At 37.5% G+C, this 17,617-nt stretch overlaps 1 protein-coding gene across 4 annotated transcripts in view; it reads right to left on the bottom strand.

The window, feature by feature from the left end:
• NUP58 (nucleoporin 58) overlaps positions 1 to 17,617 on the bottom strand; it is a 36,848-nt gene that overhangs the window by 17,863 nt on the left and 1,368 nt on the right. For 3 of the 4 annotated variants that reach the window (XM_042867212.1, XM_042867214.1, XM_042867216.1), the window contains exons 2-12: positions 15,246 to 15,385; positions 13,968 to 14,006; positions 12,547 to 12,699; positions 10,705 to 10,839; positions 9,903 to 10,013; positions 7,266 to 7,290; positions 6,751 to 6,816; positions 5,835 to 6,009; positions 4,471 to 4,550; positions 4,018 to 4,136; positions 1,911 to 1,993 (exon numbers count right to left, since the gene is read on the bottom strand). In XM_042867212.1, the coding sequence (XP_042723146.1) occupies positions 1,911 to 1,993; positions 4,018 to 4,136; positions 4,471 to 4,550; positions 5,835 to 6,009; positions 6,751 to 6,816; positions 7,266 to 7,290; positions 9,903 to 10,013; positions 10,705 to 10,839; positions 12,547 to 12,699; positions 13,968 to 14,006; positions 15,246 to 15,385 (1,126 nt within the window). The remainder of the gene's footprint in view (positions 1 to 1,910; positions 1,994 to 4,017; positions 4,137 to 4,470; positions 4,551 to 5,834; positions 6,010 to 6,750; positions 6,817 to 7,265; positions 7,291 to 9,902; positions 10,014 to 10,704; positions 10,840 to 12,546; positions 12,700 to 13,967; positions 14,007 to 15,245; positions 15,386 to 17,617) is intronic. The other variant, XM_042867213.1, reaches the window with a different exon arrangement.

The following is a 17,617-nucleotide window of genomic DNA, read 5'->3' as shown; positions in this document are numbered from 1 at the left end:
TCACCAGAACAGGACTGCTATCTTTGGTGAGAAAAGATGCCTGTGGAACTTTGATGAGATGTAACACAATGCCAGAGCTCAGAAATGGCATTGGATAATCCAGAGCAGGTCCTAAGGCAGAATGATTAAATTAAGTTCTCCACCTTATTGTGCCCAAGCACATTCTACGTTTCACTGAATCTGGATATAAAAATGCATCCATTATGTAAATACATTTATCAGCTAACCCTGTGCAAAGAAGTTTCAGGCCACATTTTACCACAACTTCAGACCTCTGAGGTGAAGTATACATGCAAGCCAAAAAGCCTTCTTCAGATAAAGGAACGAGTTGCAGTGATAGCTCTGCCTTCATAAATCATATTAGAACCATCAAATGATGAAGAGGCAGCACTTTCAAAACTGCTCTACTCTCCTAATGTCTCCTATCAGTTGATAAACCAAATCAGACCGCTTGAATGTCCCTCTGCAGTATGTTCATTTCCCTCATTTTGAAGCTTTAGTTGTAATTTTGTCTTCCAAAGTATCAGCCATCGCACTCATGAGACTGAGACTCCCAACAAGAAAAATCCTTCAAACAATCCCTTATTTTCAGGAAATAATAAAAAAAATAACCTCTTTCATAATGAGTCAGGCCAACCAATTACTTGAAGCTATCACTGCTAACACCTGCATACTAATCCAGCTCTTCATATCAAAGAAGACATGCATCACACACAGATCATATCACAACTTTGGTCACACTCAGATCTTAGGAGAAAGAAACATAAAACACTTTTGGAACCCTTTTTGTTTAGTTATGCTGAAATTATAGGAGAAGCTGATCTATTCTGTACCTGGTAACAAAACGAGTTAACCAGAGCACAAAAGCCTGATGGTAGGTAGCTGTAATCCAGTAAATATCCATGCTGACCAAAGCAACAAGATACAAAGAATATAATTCCTACAAGAGCTTTAGCATTCCTTAACTTTTCCTTAAAGTCAATGTCTGTAAGTGTTTACAGAACTAGCAATATAAATTTTAGGGGAAAAAAAAGCAGAGGTTTTTTTTTTTTTTTTAACCTATTTTGCAAAACCAAAGACTTGCACTTTGCTGTTTTAATGTGTTGGAGCTTGCTTTTTTTGTTACCATGAAGAGTTGACACTTCTGAGACTATAAAACACTGACACTGTCAGTTTGTCCAGAACTGTAATGAGAAACTGAAGCTGGAGCCTATGGTGGAAAACTCAAGTCTAACTTGGCTCCTATGGTGCCCTACTGCATAAGCATTCTTTCAGCGGTAGTCATTACATATATTTATATATGTGTATATATATATATATTTATATATAATATATATATATAAATATATATATATATATATATACATATTTATTTATATATATATATATATATATTATATATAAATATATATATACACATTTATATATATATATAAATATATGCAACTTTTCAAGAAAACCAGGTTATAGAAAACAAAGCCAGAAGACACTTATCACCAACACCCTTCATGTAAGAAAAAAAATAAGTATCTTCTTTTTCCTGCTACCTATTTGAGTAAGAGCATGTGTAGATTGTCCTTGCTTGACATCAAGATGTCACTGAGCACAACATATCCACACGAGCAAAAAAAAAAAAAAAAAAAAATCAAGAACTGATTAACAATGAAAAGAAATTACATTAAAAACATTTTGTAACTGAAGTGACAGCTCAGCTGCCACCATCACTACAGACAGATGTTTCAAATTAAACTTCAGCTGAATGAAAGCTATCCTTTTAATCCAAGCATATAAGACAATTGTTTTTTTGTTTTTAAACAATTTAACAGAAAAAAGCATACTTGAAGATACAGTATCAGTTATTAACAGTGACTCTCCAGTTCTTTCACTAAACACATAAGAACGTGACATACCTTTACGTTTTCATGTATGGACTGAAGTTGTGCTGCTAAAGCTACAAACGTTTGATAGATTTTCTGCATAGCCATAGACAAATCTGGAAAAGGCACACAGAATATTGGTAAATGACAACCTTATTTCCAGGAGGAAAGGTTTAGTGTTTATACTATAGAAAGAAGCCTACTCTGAATCCACACAGAACAAAGCACAGAAAGACTATATGAAAATAAATTAATGTCTGTGAGAAACCCAGTTGCATATATTTTCTACTCAGTAAATCCAGTAGAGTGCTCAGTTGATTTTGCAAAGAGATGAGAGAATAGAGGCCTTACATATATTTAAAAAACATGATTAACAAGCATTACAGAAACTCTTTCCTTCTACACACAAACATACCACAAACTGAGTAAACTATACCAGTGGAGCTTTGTTGCCTACATAAATTCCTAGATTTACAATATCCTACTTACCACACAAATATGAAATTGTTTTCAGTGTATCTAAAATAATGTAAACCTTTAGGATTAAAGATGAAATCTCAGAAGGTTTGTGTAAAATAAGGTGCTGACAAAAAAGTTTTTTTTTTTTTTTTTTTTTTAAAAGAACTGCATGTACCAAAATGACAGATGGGAAGGTAATGTAGGGATCTTCCATTGAGATTAGATTGCTTCATATTTCTAGAAGGAGGCACGTTAGCCACTGAAATCCAAAGAACAGCCATAAATTTCCAGAAGATGAGATATTTTGAGTACCAAAAGTATCTGCAGCTCCACAGGGGAACTTCTCAATTAGAACTTACAATTCTTTTTGAAGAAGAGAAGCTGGGGAGCTTTTGTATGTCATCCTGTAAATATGTGGAGCCAGTGGAATCTAGGAACACTGCTTTCAGACTCTTTGGAAAGATGTGGCCAATTTACTGATACCAAACTCAAGACGCTTCAAAATTCAAGACATTCCGGGTCATAATTTCTGAGTTCTCTTGTATGCTGATAGGTCAGCTGTCCACACATAGAATACACAGCCGACTAGATTTGCTGACAGCAGACTGGCACAGCAGATCAGTCCTCGCCCATGCAAGCAAAGAACTTTACACTGCAGCAGTACATTGCTGAAAAGTCTATGGAACACTGTTTTGGGAAAACCTCTTATCAGAGATCTGGATAAAGGGACACAGCAACAAAAAGACTAAGTCTTCTTCAACATCTGTAGGAAGCTGGCTCTGACTAAGAAAAGTCCTCATTTTGATTGTGACTGGCCAGAGCAGACAGACTGCTTGTCTGTTCAGACAGAGCACTACAAGGACACGAGGTGCCAGACCATGAGGTGCTAGGACCCAGCCTAGCCAGAAGGGTATCACAGATGTTAATGCTCCCACTTTTATGCTTACCAAATGGAAATGAAATCAGATTTTCTCACTATAACATTAACCTCTAAGAACGCTACACAACAACAAATGAAATGAGTGATCTGGAAGCAGAACAAACAAACAAAAAAAACCCTAACCAAACAACCAGGAAAACTTGGGCCGAGTTAAGAAAAGACTGCAGAGCAGGGTGATTCCTCTGATGTTTATGAGTTCATTAGGAACGTAAACAAGGACAACAAGATGGCAAATGCATACACACTGCCAGAAAGGGAGCACAGAACTGCTCTTAAGTATTCTCAAAAGGTCCCAGATGTGCCCTAGTCCCATGAAGAGCCCTGAACTTCCATTCACAGCTCCCATGCAGGAGCCCTAGCTGAATGTAGGAAAGACTCAGAAGCCACTCTCATGAAAGAACAAAAGTCAGACAACATGAGTGTAAGAATATAGCATTTCTTTACTTCCTAATTTTCAGATGGACTGAAGTTATGATTTGTTTTCCTAGACACCTTCCAAAATTTCCAAATGACACAAACCAAGCACACAAACTGCATCTCAGGAAACAAATTCATTTTACAAAGCTTAAAAGAGTTTACAAATTCAAGGCTATATTCCAAGCCACAGAATTTACCTGAACATTTGTTTCTGTACATTAAGTAAGGAGATTAATTACTGTTAATTTTAGTTTTTCATTATTAAGCCTACTATAAGCATAATATTATCTTTTGTGTCTGAAACATTTAAGTAGAAACATTTACCTTGTGGAGTTATATGTGAATTATTTGCTTGAGTAGCAAGATGATTTTCCAGTTCTTCTATTTGTTGCCTATACTGCCGCAGTTGTACTTCAAACTGCTCTACCAAGATTCTGAAGTAGCTAGGTGAGTAAAACAGTGAAGTTTAATCATATGATTTCATGGATTTGCCACCATTTGAAAACAAAGAACACACCACCACGTTAGCTGTCTGCATTCATTTCATTACTTGCAGCAGGTATGTTTTAATGACATTTTTGATGTTGTTCTACTAGCAGAAAAAGAGCAAGGACTGCATTTCTCATGCCTGAGATCCAATAAGCACTCATACAATGAAGCATTCAGTACAGACATTACAAGAAAAAAAAAAAAAGTGTCAACTTAGGAAGTTATATTATTGCCCTTTTTTTTTTTTTTTTTCTTTTTTTTTCTTTTTTATAAGCAACAGTAACTCACTCTGCTGGGGCTGTGTTTTCATGCTGGAGACCAGGAGGAGTTTTCTGTGTTCTTAATGCTATTTCTGCATTCTTTAGCTCCTAAATAAATGAGGAAAATTAATAAAACGTAAGGTTCTGAATTAAGTGTTCAAAAGAAAAATAACTACAATTCTGCAGTTAATCCACAAATATGGGAAGAAAACATTCTGTCAGTTAAAACTATGATAGAATATGACCAGAAATTCTTCAGAGAACAGATTGTCATGAGGTTGAAGAACTGCAAATACCAAAATATGTTTAGACAAGAAACAGGCAGCAGTGCACCCTGAAAGCTTGCTGATCATCTAGTTCTTTAAATATCATCTAGTCCAACTCTCCTGCTCTGGGCAGAGACTGTCACAGGTAAGGTTTGCATTCTGTTGTAACAAATTAACAGGCTATCTGAAGTAAAGACTAAGGGGGAAAAAAAACAAAACAACAACAGTCAAATGCAAGAAAGTAACACGCCTAAAAAATAACAAAAAGGGCTATTTTGCCTTTAAAAAAGGCTTAGTAGTGTGATAATGCTTCTTTTCCTATGGAAAAGATCTTTTAAGCATGAGGATTAGACTAGACATTCTCTTTAATACTTTTTAATAATACTATCATTAATCATTTCTCAGTGCTTAGTTCTATTATTAATCATAAGGAAATACGAGAGTATTACTAACAAGTTTTTTGCTTTCACAGCAAATAATTACCAAAGCACAACTACAGAGTATTTCCTTTCAAAATTTAGGAGCATATTTTCATTTTAGAATGAAATACACTTATAGACAAAGCAAGCAGTCAGAACAAGCCAGATGAAAGAACGAGCGACACCAAGCTTAACTTCAAAAGCACTTGAATCAAAACTGGAACTTATGCTAGTTAGACAGTTAATACCAGGACCAGTGGATAGAGCTGACTTCTTCATTAAATAAATACTGGACATAACTAGACATTTTATCCCTAATATTTTTAATTTATTTTTTTAAGTGATGAGAAAACATACTTGCATTTCCACTGCTCAGCACATGACTGTAAAAAAACCTTCACTAGCAGTTGAATGTGCAACTGAAATCAAACTAGAGTGGGTGCCTATTTCCTTCTGTTGCCTACGTAAGTGTAGTGCTTTCCTGAATAAAGCTCTCCTTGCTGTTACACTTAGCTGAAAATACTGGCATCACAGATTTCAGTCAGTCGCCACCTCCTGTAATTTCAAGAAGATCAGAAGGGATTCAACTTCTCACTTTGTTTACAACTGCTTCAGTTTGGAGTTTCGACACCTTAACTTGACTGATAAAGAAGGGTATATATCCCACAGCAAACATTCAAGCTCTACTTAAGAAAAAAATATGATACCTGTGCAGTTTCCATTTTCAGCTTGTCAATATTAAGAGTGTTTCTTTGTAATCCACTGGCAACTACAGACAGAAGCTGTTTCAGAGCTTTTATATCTTCCTGTACTTTAAGCATTGCTTTAGATGACATTCTACTAATTTCTTCCTGAACTTGTTTTTGTTCTTTCACAAATTTCCTAGAGAAAGGGAAAAAAAAAAAGGAGGTGGTGGGAAAGAAAATAACGTACTCAACCCAAAGTACTGAAGTGTTTACTTTAGTTGCATTATTCAAATAGTAATGAAGTTAATTTTCCCAAAAACCAGGTACAGAATAGTAAAATGCAGAGTAACATTAACTCTTAATATGCTAATACTGTAAATCAGCAAAAAACACAAGACTATAATAGTAACTGTATAGACATTTTACACTGCACCTGATAGGTGAACTACAATTTATATATACCTAAAAGTATATGAAGTAATTTCTACATTGAACTCACAAATACTCTAAAACATAGTCTAGTTAGAGACTGTATAACTTGCCTCTTTCCTGCCTGAATCAAGGCTAGCTTGCAGTTCTGTTCATGCTATGCAAGATCCATAGTGTACATGCAAACAGAATTTGATACTTATTACACACACGCAAGAAGCTTAATGCTCCCAGGGAGGGCTGGATCAGCTTCTAGAAGTGTGTTTCTTGGACACGCCTGTTTGTGGAAACAGGACTGAAAACTGAAGTGGCAAAAGATAGCCTGGGACATCAGCTACTAGAATTATTCACCTACTCTGCTCCCATCATTAATCTCCTGCCAGCCTCAGGCTAATAAGTCATCCTGCACAGTCTGCTTTGTTCTCTACTGCTTTCTACCCTGTTGTTACAGAGTGTTAACAGAATACAGTACTTAGCAACACCACTGTCATAAATAAACACTACTTACTGTAGATTTTCTACATCTTGGCAGATTACTGGAGGTAGGTTTTCATCCTTTAGTGCTTTGCTGTCTCTACAAGAAACAATGCATGTTTAGATGGTGCTTCAATACTGTCAAGCATTTTTACATGATTATGAAGTACCATGAAAACTTTCAAGTGACCAATCACTCAACTTTGCACCTGTTGCATGCATGCTGCATCCATCTAGGAATGATTTGAATTAATTAATAGCCCGAGACTATGAGAGTATCTAACACCATGGTGTAAATACTGCACATAATTTACAGAAACCATTTTTCAGTCTATGTGACCAGTTTCAAGTACAAAGCAGCTGAGCCGTAGGTATTGCAACTTGCTCAAATGCAATGCTTCAAAAGGATGAACCACCATTATTAAGTGACCCATATCACAAGAACTGGTTATTTATTTAAGCCTTTTCAAAGATTAAAGTAGTAGAAGAGGCAGCATATCGAAAACAGCTAAGCTTAAGATACTGAATGCAAAGAATCTGAACACTTACTCTGGTCTTGTTCCCGTTTTGTCACCTAGAAAATAAAAATGGTAGATGAGAAAACACGTAGAAAAATTGACAAAAACTTTAATAAGATTTTCCATTAAGAAATGATTATTGCAATCTGATCGATTTTCTTGATAAATGCAGCATATAAGGAGAAAGGTTTTCATTTGTTCTCCTTCAGAGATAAGTCTCTTCAGGAACAATGACTCATGCGTTCAGGTGTTAATCTCTTGGCACAAAAATTAACGTAAAACATCTTGTGTCACCTTACAAGCCCCTTCAAATGCACAAGCTACTGCAATTACATAAGAAATCCATCCCTGCTTAAGCTTGCTGGATTTTCTTAAGAGCTCTACTATTGCACATTCTTCAGGAATAAATATGGTTTCACAGAACCAAAGGTGCTACTGCTTATCTATCATTTATAGACTCCAAACTACAAATCTGCACATCTAGATGAGAAAATTAACCAAGATGCCAAACACTTCTCTTGAACTACACAGAAAGGAGCTAAAAGCAGTAAAACATGAACAGGCAAGCCATCAGTACTTCTAGTCACAGCCATGGACAGAAGTTGCACCTCATATCAGAGCAGATTGCTAGTAAGGTTGCTCAGACTGGTTGCCATTCAAATCCTCACAGCATCATCAAACTAGAAGGTAGCCACGAAGGTCATGTGAACACCAAAACTTAAGCTGCACAAGCCAGTGCTCCTGCCAGGAGAAGCCGCTTGTTTAAAAAGAAGTAATTGCTTAGATCTGCACTCTGTCATCCAGTACCAGAACCCAGGGTCTCATACCTATTCCCTACACCTTCTGCAAAATGAACAAACAAGAATCAACCAATGTCCCATTCCTCCTCCACTCGACCTAAACAAAACCAACAACCAAACAGAAGCTGCACAAAACTGGGATGAAAAAAAAAGATGACCCAAACAAATACCAGAATTCAGAATCCTTTCTCAGCTGACAGCCTAGGTAGTAAAGCAAGTTTAATCTGCATTCTCAGTCACTAATATTTCTAGCTAAACTTCGTCTGAACAGTACCTACAAAGTGAAGGACAGATTTGAAATCATACCTAACTACTTGTCTGACCATATGCTCACTTTTTTTGATCACATACAAGAAAAACTGACATACAAGAATAACTCCCAGCAGCCATCTGTAAAGAAATACTAGGCAGCCACTCCTCAGTCTCAAGTCGAAAAACATACGTGTAGCAAATTCCAGAGACAGCATAAAGGTGCCCATGTGTCCTGGAACTCCATGGACAGTAATCTCACAAGCACTTCTTTTTAGTAGCCACATCTCTTCCTTCCTTTTCTTCAGGAAGGAAAAAAGGTTCAAGCCATAAAACCAACACTCTCAAACCTTTCTTATTGCAGTTTCTCATGTAGTCCTACAGGCAACTGTACCATCAAGAAATAAGCAGTACTGCAGAAATAGGAACATTTGTCAAGGCTTCTTAGGTCACTACTACCTGTTACAAGAAATTCTAAATTAAATTCTGAATTTTTATAATTGAAAACTCAAGCAGTTCCCTTCAGCATTTTCTACTGCTTAGTTTAGAAATCTCTTTGCTCATCCTCCTGACAGCAACAGCCACACACACCCACACCCACCAACCCATATTCAGTACACAGCAGGAAGTTGGTAATCAGCTCCTTTGGGATTACATCCAAAGAACTGAGAAAAACAATGCTGAAGTAGTCTGTTGTTCTCTAGGTCATATTTTAAGATACTTGTACGTTATGGAAGAGTTGTGCAATCCTAATATCACAGTAATGGAAACTCCATGAGAACCTAAGAATTGGAGCTTTTTCATCACTTTCAATAACAAAGTAAAAAAAGAGAAAGTCAGCATCATGCTGAGCACTTCAGTTTAGAAAGCCAATATGCAAGCACAAGGCTCTGCATTTCCACAACTCACAGTCCTTCGTAAAGATGGTTTCATGAAGCTTCTATTAGTTTTCAGAATACCTGATTTCAGAAGTTTTATAATTTGCTCTTTAATGAAATAAAGATATTAAATTAACAGTTTTGATTCCCCAGAGAAAATAGGCATTTCATAATCAACTTTAGTTAAGATGCTTTAGATGTATAAAATCAAGGCAAGTAAGTCAACAACCACCTGTCAATACTCACTTTTCCCTTATTTAAGTACATTGGACCTACCTCAGACTTAGGTTTAATAACTAGTGTCAACAACCTAACGGAGGGTAACAGATCCCCAGCACTAGAAAGAATTTGTGGTGAAGAATAACAGGTGAACAACAGGACATTTTTATTCTGTAGGTTTTGAAGAGGAGGAGAGAGAGAGAAAAAAAAAAAGCCATCTCCACTCCACAAGTCTAAGAACTGCTACTGCTGGAGAAAACTGTTTTCCAGTGAGCACTTTCTGTATTTACAATGCATTTCTTAAACATCGCACTGTTCCCCCATCTAGCGGCCAGCTGATGCAACTGTTAGGAAATCTGCCATGACTTTTCAACAATCAGCCCTGAGTCTTTTATTCCAGGAAGGCCGCATTCCTCACAGTGAAACAGTGTCTCTGCTGTCCTCAATCTGTTGCACTCAGATACTTTGTCAATAAACTACTGCATACGTTATCGGTTTTAAATATTTTAAAAACAAACTTACTCTTTTTATCTGAAGAACTACTAAAATCAATGCCTCCAAGACCTTCATTAGCAGTACTGGAAGGAGCTGCAGTTGTCCCCAAAGTCAGGCTCAAAGCATTCTGCCCAAGTCCTTTTAAGAAACACAAACAGAATTTCTGCATTTAAAAAGCAGTTTACTTTAAACTAAAACCTCAGACTACCTTGCTTGCAATTTCAGAGTCCATTTACTGCATTTGGATTAAAAAGCACAAAGAAAAACAGATTTTATCAAGTTTCATACAACTATATATGGTTTTTAATGTAATTTCCTTACAATATTTTTGAAATAGATAGGTAACATCATCAGGATTGTCAACACCTTTCTGTTTCATTCTGATAAAGAGCAGCATGTTCCCAACACTACAAGATATTAATTTTTCTTCTAGAACTCAAAGACAGGAAGTCAGTAAATAACTGAAAGGATAATACTAAGTCAAAGGTTTTATTCAGACTAAAAACCACCAATGTAAGGAGCAATCAATGAGATATTAAGACAACACCACCCTCTCTCATTTACAGTCAGCTTCCTTGAGTCAATTATTACAAAGATTTTTCTTGTATTTTCATTAAAAAAAAAAGAATAAACAAGTTTAAACATTAGGAAGAAGCTAAGGACTTCAGATTGTTTTCTACAAATAGCAACAGTTTCAAATAGTGATGCTTAAAAATGACTTTCATGGCATTAAGATTTACTTTATATAAAATCTTAGATCATAATTTAATACAACTACAAAATCACAAAATTTTGAGGCAGGAAAAGGAAAAAACAAATCAACTTTTACCTGTTGCTGCTGTGCTTGTATTCTGGAAGAGTGAACCTCCTAAACCTGCTAGCGTCCCTCCCAAGGACAGGCCTGTGGAGGCAGTTGTAGTTGGCGCAGTTGTTCCACCTAAATTTAAGGTAAAGCCAGTAGTACCTGCAGAGGAAAAAAACCAACAGTAAAAAACAAGCTTCATGTAGACACTGCATTCAAAGTCATCTACAGAAAGTCTGAAATAAAGAAATAATCCTTGTAGTAACTCAATAATAAACTCAGCTATTGTTTTTTTCTCTGTGACTTTCTACCAGAGACTTTCAAACCATATGTGACTTTGTTTCACAATATCATAAGCTTCATTAGTTTATCTGCAACTGTAGCAAAATTCTGAGAGCTACCCAGAATGATAGATAATCTGGAACTTCACACTGATTTTACAGCACAATGGATCTAACAACTACTACTGACCTTTTAAATGCCAAAATGTTTGTGTTAAACATTAAAGCACTTCACTTTCAAGTGCAAGGTGCTGCAACTGGGTCAGGGCAATCCTAAGCACAGATACAGTTTGAGTGGAGAATGGCTTGAGAGCAGCCCTCAGGAGGATTTGGGGGTGTCGACTGATGAGAGACTCAACATGAGTCAGCAATGTGTGCTCACAGCCCAGAAGGCTGACTGTATCCTGGGTTGCAGCAAGAGAAGTGTGACCAGCAGGTTGAAAAAGGCAATTCTGCCCCTCTACTCTGCTCTCCTGAGACTCCACCTGGAGTACTGTATCCTATACTGGAGCCTCCAACACAATGAATGGAGCTGTTGGAACAGATCCAGGGGAGGGCCATGAAGGTGATCAGAGGGTTGGAGCACCTCCCTTACGAGGACAGGCTGAGAGAGCCAGAGCTGTTCAGCCTGGAGAAGAAAAGGCTCTGAAGAGACCTTATAGCAACCTTCCAGTACTTGAAGGGGCCTACAGGAAAGCTGGAAGGGACTTTTTATAAAGGCATGTAGAGACAGGATGAGGGGAAGTGGTTTTAAACTGGAAGAAGGTAGATTTAGACTAGACATATAGGAAGAAATTCTTCACTGTGAGGGTGGTGAGACACTGAAACAGGTTGCCAGAGAGCTGCCAGAAAGAATGCTCCCTCTATGGAGGCATTCAAGGCCAGGCTGAATAGGGCTTTGAGCAACCTGGTCTAGTGGGGGGTGTCCCTTCCTAAGGCAGGGGAGTTGGAACTAAATGACCTTAAAGGTCCCTTCCAACTCAGACCATTCTATGAGTCAGATTGAAAAGAAAAAAAAAAAGACAGACATCTCATTGTTCTGGAATTAAGTGTCTCAGCTTTGGCAGAAAAGGGCAGAAGCAGAGAAGGACCGCTGGCATAAAGTGACAGAACATAGAAGACACAAAACCTTGTTTAAATGTAGGCTCCTGGGGTAAAAAAAACAAAACAAAACCCTCTGGTCTTAATTATCATCATGTATGATGCAGTTTATGCGAGTTGTAGCATGATGGAAAGTGTTGGACAGTAAGAGAACTACACAGGAAAAAAAAAATCTCATTTACACTTTTAGTTAACTATTTCATGCTGCCTACACCAGGTAGACATTTTTCAGCTGTAGAACATGACAAATGAGCTGTTGCTACCCTCCTAATGACCTGGATAACAGGCTGCCTAAATTACAGGCTCTATTGTGCTCTAAATAAATGTAAAGATGGCCTGCATTAGGCTCCTCAAACTTAGAGCTAGAAAAATCCAATGAGCCTTCTTACTGAAATACTACAAAAACACGTAAGTACTAGAATAAAATAGAACATAGCACTGTTTTAGAATAGTTACGTTGTAAAAACAAAACAAAACATTTTCCTACCTGCTGCAGGAGTTGATGTAAGAGCAGAAGATAGCGACAGGCCACTTGCTGAGGTAGAAGTAATAGATAAAGCAAACGGTGTGGCTGAACCTGCAGGTTTGTTGAAGCCTAAACTAAAGCCTGTGGTAGCTGCTGATGTGGTAGCAGGTGCGCCTAAAAGAAATCCCCAAAATAATTATCATTTGTGGATATTTTGTTTGAGAATGAGTACTTAACCTTATCTTCTAAGTTATATCTGTTTAGCTGTCACTAGCATCACTGCATGAGACCAATTACAGCCAATAAAAAATTTCCATAGCATCTTCAGATACATTTCAAAAGTATGTTTTCTCCAGAATTTCAAACAATCTATGAGTATAGATTACATCAAAAGGTAATTTAAAAGTGCAAAAGAACTTCCACCAAACAGATCTGGCTGAAAAAAACTACCAAAATATTGGTGGATGGAACTATAGTGTCCAAAATACAGACTAAATTCTCCACTGGACGTGCATATCGGCATGAGAACAGGTACCCTTTCAATTTGCAAACAAGAAAAATGTGTTGACATGTTACTCCCTCCAACTCTGCTTTTGAACACTTGCAAAGTTAAACAAAGCTTCTACTTCCTGCCAACTTCACAGTAAGAATATGCCTTCTGTTCTAGAACATCACAATAACAAGCATAAGAAAAACACTATTCTCAGTAAGTGCTGTGTAGCTGTTTCCAATGACATTTCATTCAACCACAGAAAAGAATTACTATTCACATGCACAGCACTGCCATATATGATTACATTCTGGCTTAGCTGCTCCTCTCCTCTCCCATCCACTTCATTTACTTCTTCAGTACCACTTCCTCCCAATTAGCACAGCTTCCAAAGCTCTAGGACACCAGTCTGTCCTGTAGCACTACCACCACCACCCTGACCCAAACACTTCTAATTACATCAAGCTCAGTTGCTGGTGTTTCAGTAACAATAAAAACACCCACATATTCCTGTAATTCTAATGATGGCTGAAAAAGTTATTACATATACATCAGAGAAACATATTCCTAATGTCCCTTCCCAGTTCAAACCTCTTTACACTTCTACTAGAGGAAATCAGCAAACAGATCTGTTCTCTCAAAGTTGATGACAGAAAGAAATTCTATCTTAAGAATTCTTTGCTAACAGACTCCACTTCTCTGCTGAAGGATGGAACTCATCAGGGGATTTAAATGCAGGCCTATCTTCTCACTGTGACTACTTTTACTGTTGTACAGCAAGGGAATAACCCTTTAGCTGCACTCTGGCTCACTACCTTAACACTGCAGACTGCAATTAACAGCGAGCAAAAAGCTTGCACACGTTATAAGATATATAGATTCTTCTACATTATAAGAACTAAACAACTTCTTCTCTGCCTGTACATCATTAACATCCAAATGAGGTCCTTACCCAGAGTCAGTGCTGGAGCAATGGTTGTTGCTGTTCCTGCTTTAAGAAGAAAAATAGAGTAAGAACAGTGAGGACCACAAAGCAGTTATGTTATTAACAATCATAAATATTTATTCTGGTGTGTTGTTTCACTACATGTTACACTATGTAACATCTTGAAAGCAAAGTAACTGCCACACCAAAACCACTATTTGTAACTCCCAGCTACACAAATCAAAGTATAAAGCCTTTAAAATAAAGCCTTTAAAGCAAACAATGTATTTTTACAAGAATCCATTAACAGTGAAGCTGATGCATCAATACTAAATTTCAAATAGTTGAAGGCACACTACAACATGAAGACTGATAATTCTATCAAGTATTTTTTCAGCCATCTGACAGTACATAAAATGGATTTATAATTTATTTATAATACAATGAAAAGGATTACAAGATTTTTGTGAAATGCTGTGTCTTAGCTTAGGATGACTGCCCCAGTGGATATTTGGGGTGGAGAACACAGAGCCATGCAATTTCAGACTTGAAACAATTAGAAGATCAAAGAAATGATGCAAATAGCCAAGACAAAACGGTCCCAGCAGAGCAGGACAGGATTTTGGCCTACTGATGAATTCATTTCTAACAGTGGTATCTCTAAGAACCAATCTATTTATTCAGATAGATGAAGAAAAAGGTGCTGTCCAAATATACTGAGGCCAAAATAAAATTCCTCTTTGTGCACAATTACTGAAAAACAACTCAAGGCTGAAAAGGTTCATTACTTTATACACCAATTTTTAGAGGACTATAGACTTAACTATGTACCTAAAAAAAGTCAATTTATTATTTTCATTAATGTTGGCAATACAAGTAAACTCACTATTGCAAGACCGTCAACACCAACAATTTCACATTGATTTAAGTATTTTTCAGACCAAAACACATCTCAATCTCAAATCATAGTTTTGAGTCTCTTGGAACAGGAGGTCAGTTGCAAAATATATATGCACAATAATAATCAGGATTCAAATGATGGCACAATTTATACATATGCCTTGTTACAGCTTCTAGTAGCTGTATTTATGTTTCTGCATCATTGGTACTGCACGCTTCTTACTAACTTATTTCACAGTTCAATTAAATTGTTTTTCAAATTTATTTATTAACAACGTGACATAATATTCTGAGCTACAGATCTGAGTTACTATGAACAAACATTATGATAACCCTGTTTTTGTGTGTATATGGTACATTCCTTCACCACTGTTTCACACATCTGCTGTAAAAGTGTTTTCCTACCTGTACTGGTGCCTCCCAGCGTAAAGCCAGTGGCTGGTTTTGATCCAAAAAGCCCGCTCCCAAATCCCACTGAAGGAGCTGATGTGGTTGCCGTAGCAGTGGAAGAACCCAGAGTTCCAAAATTAAGTCCTCCTGTAGAGCTATTACAAAATAAGGCTGTTAACATTTATTATTTCTTAAAAGGAAAAAAATCCAACCCCCCCCTTATTTCTGTTTCCCACACTTCACCTCTGCGAGTCGACAGAACACAGCAGACCAGGATGGTCAGAGCTCACTCCAACCAAAGAGGAATCCACCTTCCTCACTTGTACGGCTACCTGGAAGCCACAGCTGCTGTGACTCAGAGTCCAGCACCTGCTGAATACTTGGCTGAACTGTTACATATGGCTAGAACAGCCAAAAACTTGCACTTCTCTGTCAGTTGCCTAATGATTTCCCCTGAACTATGGGAACAGAGGAACAAGTGCTATTGCCAGAACAAACATGACAAACCTACAGGAACATCTTCTCAAAGCACACTGAAAGTACTCCTAGATGTGTCTAACCAGAAACCTCAACTCACACACTACTTCATTCCAAAGCAGTAAGCATGCAGACACATCACACCAACAGCACAACTTTGTCCTGCCTTAGCAAGAAACAGGAACAAAACTGCTACTGTTACCCATAAATGCAAATCACAGATGACCCATATCTACATTTCAAATACATTCTTTTCCAAAAATACACTGTGCAATCCAATTAAAGAAATTAACTCCCAGAGCTGTTTTCACTGGGAAGATACAGGAAAGAAAGGAGAGACTCAGAATCTAGCAATCAAAAGGCAAATATTTATTTATTTTGGGTAGCTACACACTGTAGAAATCTTATGGCAAACACAGGACAAGCCTTACATTTTGCACAGAATGCATTAGGTTACTGCACAGAGCATATGAGGAATACAGTAACGATGATTATCTCTAACCTGTGAAGTGACAGCTACTAGCAGCCACACTAATCTAAGATCACAAAATTCTGGTTCTTAATTGATGAAAAGCTATGTGAATGATTTCTTTATAGTAACTTCCAGCTCCCACAGGCAGACCTCTTGATAAACTACACAAGTTTCTTTCAACTGAGCCATCTGGCATAGAGTACAACAGTAGCAATGAAATAAAGCACAGTTTGGACTTCAACATAACAGTCTTTTAAGTTTTGGATGTTTAATATCCTCTATTTCCTCACCTCCTCTCTTTCGGTACGAGCACCGCTCCTGTGTCCAACACATTAATCACAAGAGCTAATCCTTAAGAAGGCTGACACAGGTTTCTACACTTCAGGTCTTGGAAATACCTACACAACTGATCCTATAAAGTGATTCAAGTTCAAAGCCTACATGCGAATCATCCTTAAAGGTAAGTAACTCAGGAAAGAGAGGCCAAGAAGTTGAGGAAGACAAAAGAGAAATAATTGTCCAGCTTCAAAGCTTTCAGCTTTTTTTTCCCCTCTCAGAATTTCAAGATGCCAAACTGTAGCAGCACATCCTAATTGTTTATCAACCTGAATATACAACACGGTGCTTCTCTCACTTGCTAAGAGCTTGTTTCTCATCTTTTCCTACTACAGAAAAGGATGATTTTTCTATGATTTTTTTCCTAGTCCCTGCATTCCAGTAGAATAAAGCTAAGGTGCAACTGATACAGCTCAGCATTATGGGGAAAATGAAAACCAAACACGACAGTAAATACAGAGAAATTTAAAAATAAACAAAGTTTAACTAAGCCAAAACATAGAGGCAAACCAATGGCAGCACAGGAAAGCATGGACCACAGGGATTATTTACTACCTGCCCATAGATGGAAGGCATCACTTTGACATGGTGGCTCCAAAGGAAAACTCAGACTTTGGAGCTAAAACAAGTCATAGAATGGCTTAGACTGGCAGGGACCTTCCAGTCCATCCAGCTCCAACCCCTGGCATAGGCAGGATTGTCACCCACATCAGGCTGCCTCACAAAGCACCATACCGGGCTAAAGCTGGATATGGAATACACTGATAAACAAAGCATTGGAACTGCTAGAGATTTAACACAGGAATTACATGGGCTGCCATACCATACTCCTTAAAGGCACAAGAATATAAACTGTGACTGACCACTGGTGATCAGTAATACCTATGATTAGAAAACAGAACAAAACCCCCTTTCCCCCAGCACCTGGCAATATTGCCCTTCAGCCCTGCAGAGAAGAGAATCAGCTTCTTCTTCAAGTCTTAAACGCATTTTCAAGTAAACCACCCCATAGGGATGCTCAAGATTCTTTCATTTACCACCCAACAGTAAAAAGGCTTCTGCGATGCTCCCTGACCAATAGCTCTGAAGACTCAGCCTACTT

The sequence above is a fragment of the Lagopus leucura genome, unplaced genomic scaffold (genome assembly GCF_019238085.1).
Source record: "Lagopus leucura isolate 7727_CA_CO unplaced genomic scaffold, USGS_WTPT01 Super-Scaffold_100001, whole genome shotgun sequence".
Lineage (NCBI taxonomy): Eukaryota > Metazoa > Chordata > Aves > Galliformes > Phasianidae > Lagopus > Lagopus leucura.
Note: the sequence above shows the minus strand (reverse complement) of the source record. Positions and strands in the feature narration are given on the sequence as shown.